Source organism: Monoraphidium neglectum, assembly GCF_000611645.1.
Source record: "Monoraphidium neglectum strain SAG 48.87 unplaced genomic scaffold scaffold05823, whole genome shotgun sequence".
In the NCBI taxonomy this organism is placed as follows: domain Eukaryota; kingdom Viridiplantae; phylum Chlorophyta; class Chlorophyceae; order Sphaeropleales; family Selenastraceae; genus Monoraphidium; species Monoraphidium neglectum.
The window spans coordinates 1-1,467 of record NW_014007808.1 but is presented as its reverse complement, the minus strand read 5'-3'; the positions used below and the strand labels follow the sequence as shown (position 1 = coordinate 1,467).

The window sequence follows — 1,467 nt, the reverse complement described above, 5'->3', positions numbered from 1 at the left end:
AGGTCGTCCGGCTGTTTGGCAAGGGCGCGGTCGCGGTCGCGTGCGGCCACACCTACACGGCCGCGGTGCTGCGCGACGGGGGGCTGTACACCTGGGGCACGGGCCTGGGCGGCCAGCTCGGCCTGGGGGAGCAGTCGGGACCCACTCAGGTGCGCGGCATTGGGGGCTTTGGCTGGCTCCCGTGGCTCCATAGTTCAGCGTCATTGCAGCTCTTGCTCTGCGCTGTTTTCTTTGTCCGATATGGTCATCTGCTGTTGTGCCGTCCGTCCCTGCCGCACCGTTGGTGTTGGTCCATGCCGGACCATCCCTGTCTCCGCCCCGCCTGGACCCCTCCTCAACCCCGCAGCTCTGGCCGGCGCGCGTGCACCTCAGCCGGCCCCCCTGCCCCCAAGAGCGCGTCGAGTCCGTGGCGTGCGGCCCCTACCACCTGGCAGCAATCAGCAGCGCGGGCGTGCTGTACACCTGGGGGGATGGCCTGTTTGGCAAGCTCGGCCACGGCAGCCACGACAGCTGCGCTGCGCCGCGCGCGGTGGACGCGCTGCGGGGCAGCCGAGTCGTTGGCGTGTCCTGCGGCTGGTGGCACACCGCCGCGGTGGCCGTCCCGCGCGGCGGCGGCGGCGTGGCCGTGCGGCAGCGGCGCCGGACGGCCGGCGGCAGCAGGGCCGGGGCCGGCAGCAGCGGGAGCGACGCGGACGCGTCCGACAGCAGCGCCGCCGGCGACGGCGGTCCGCGGGGCGGCGGCGGCGGCGACTGGGGTGGCGGCGGCGGCGGCTGCGTGGGCGGCGCCCTGTTCACCTGGGGCGGCGACTTCACCTGGCAGCTGCGCGGCAAGCGCGACCACCACCACGGCTGCCTCGGCCATGGCGACCTGGCGGGGCGGCTGGTGCCGACGCAGGTCCTAGGGGAGGATGACGTGAGGCAGGTGCGGCCCGCCAGGTGCTCCGTTGATCTGGTGATCTGGTGGCCGAACGGCCTTGGTTGTTGGGTCAACCCTGTGTTTGTCGCGGCGGTGGTCGCATGCGCAGCGGCGGCGGCGAGGCCCGTGCGCTTGCAGGGGGAAGGGCGCCCCTTCCGCGACCGCGGCTCCGGGACCAACCACAACCCGGACCAAGCACACGGGATGGCCTCGCCTTGCCCCCGTCCCTGGCCCCCGCCACCGTGCCCCGTCACCCCCAAACCTTGTCCATCCCTGCGGGCCCCCGCCCAGGTGGTGTGCGGCCGCAACTTCACGGTGGCCCTCAACGGCATTGGCCAGGTCCTGCAGATGGGCTCCACGGGCGCAGTCAACCCGCGGGAGCACCAGGCGCTCTGGGAGGGCGCCCGCATGCCCGTGATCGTCGGGGGGCCGCTGGCAGGTGCGCGCGGGGCCGCTGCCGCGGAGGAGCGGAGGGAACCGTGGACGGCCTCCAAATATCGCCTCGTGAAGCTTGCGATGCGCCGGGGCAGCAGGGGGGTGGGATATTGGGG

General features: G+C 73.7%; 1 protein-coding gene across 1 annotated transcript in view; it reads left to right on the top strand.

Annotated features, from left to right (window-relative positions):
- The window catches only part of MNEG_15947 (putative E3 ubiquitin-protein ligase HERC2), a gene marked incomplete at both ends in the record, with an annotated part of 2,952 nt that extends 1,528 nt beyond the window's left edge, over positions 1–1,424 (top strand). The window contains 4 exons of the mRNA XM_014035582.1: positions 3–149; positions 347–922; positions 1,208–1,282; positions 1,356–1,424. Coding sequence (XP_013891036.1) covers positions 3–149; positions 347–922; positions 1,208–1,282; positions 1,356–1,424 — 867 coding nt within the window. The remainder of the gene's footprint in view (positions 1–2; positions 150–346; positions 923–1,207; positions 1,283–1,355) is intronic.
- Positions 1,425–1,467: the final 43 nt, after the last annotated feature.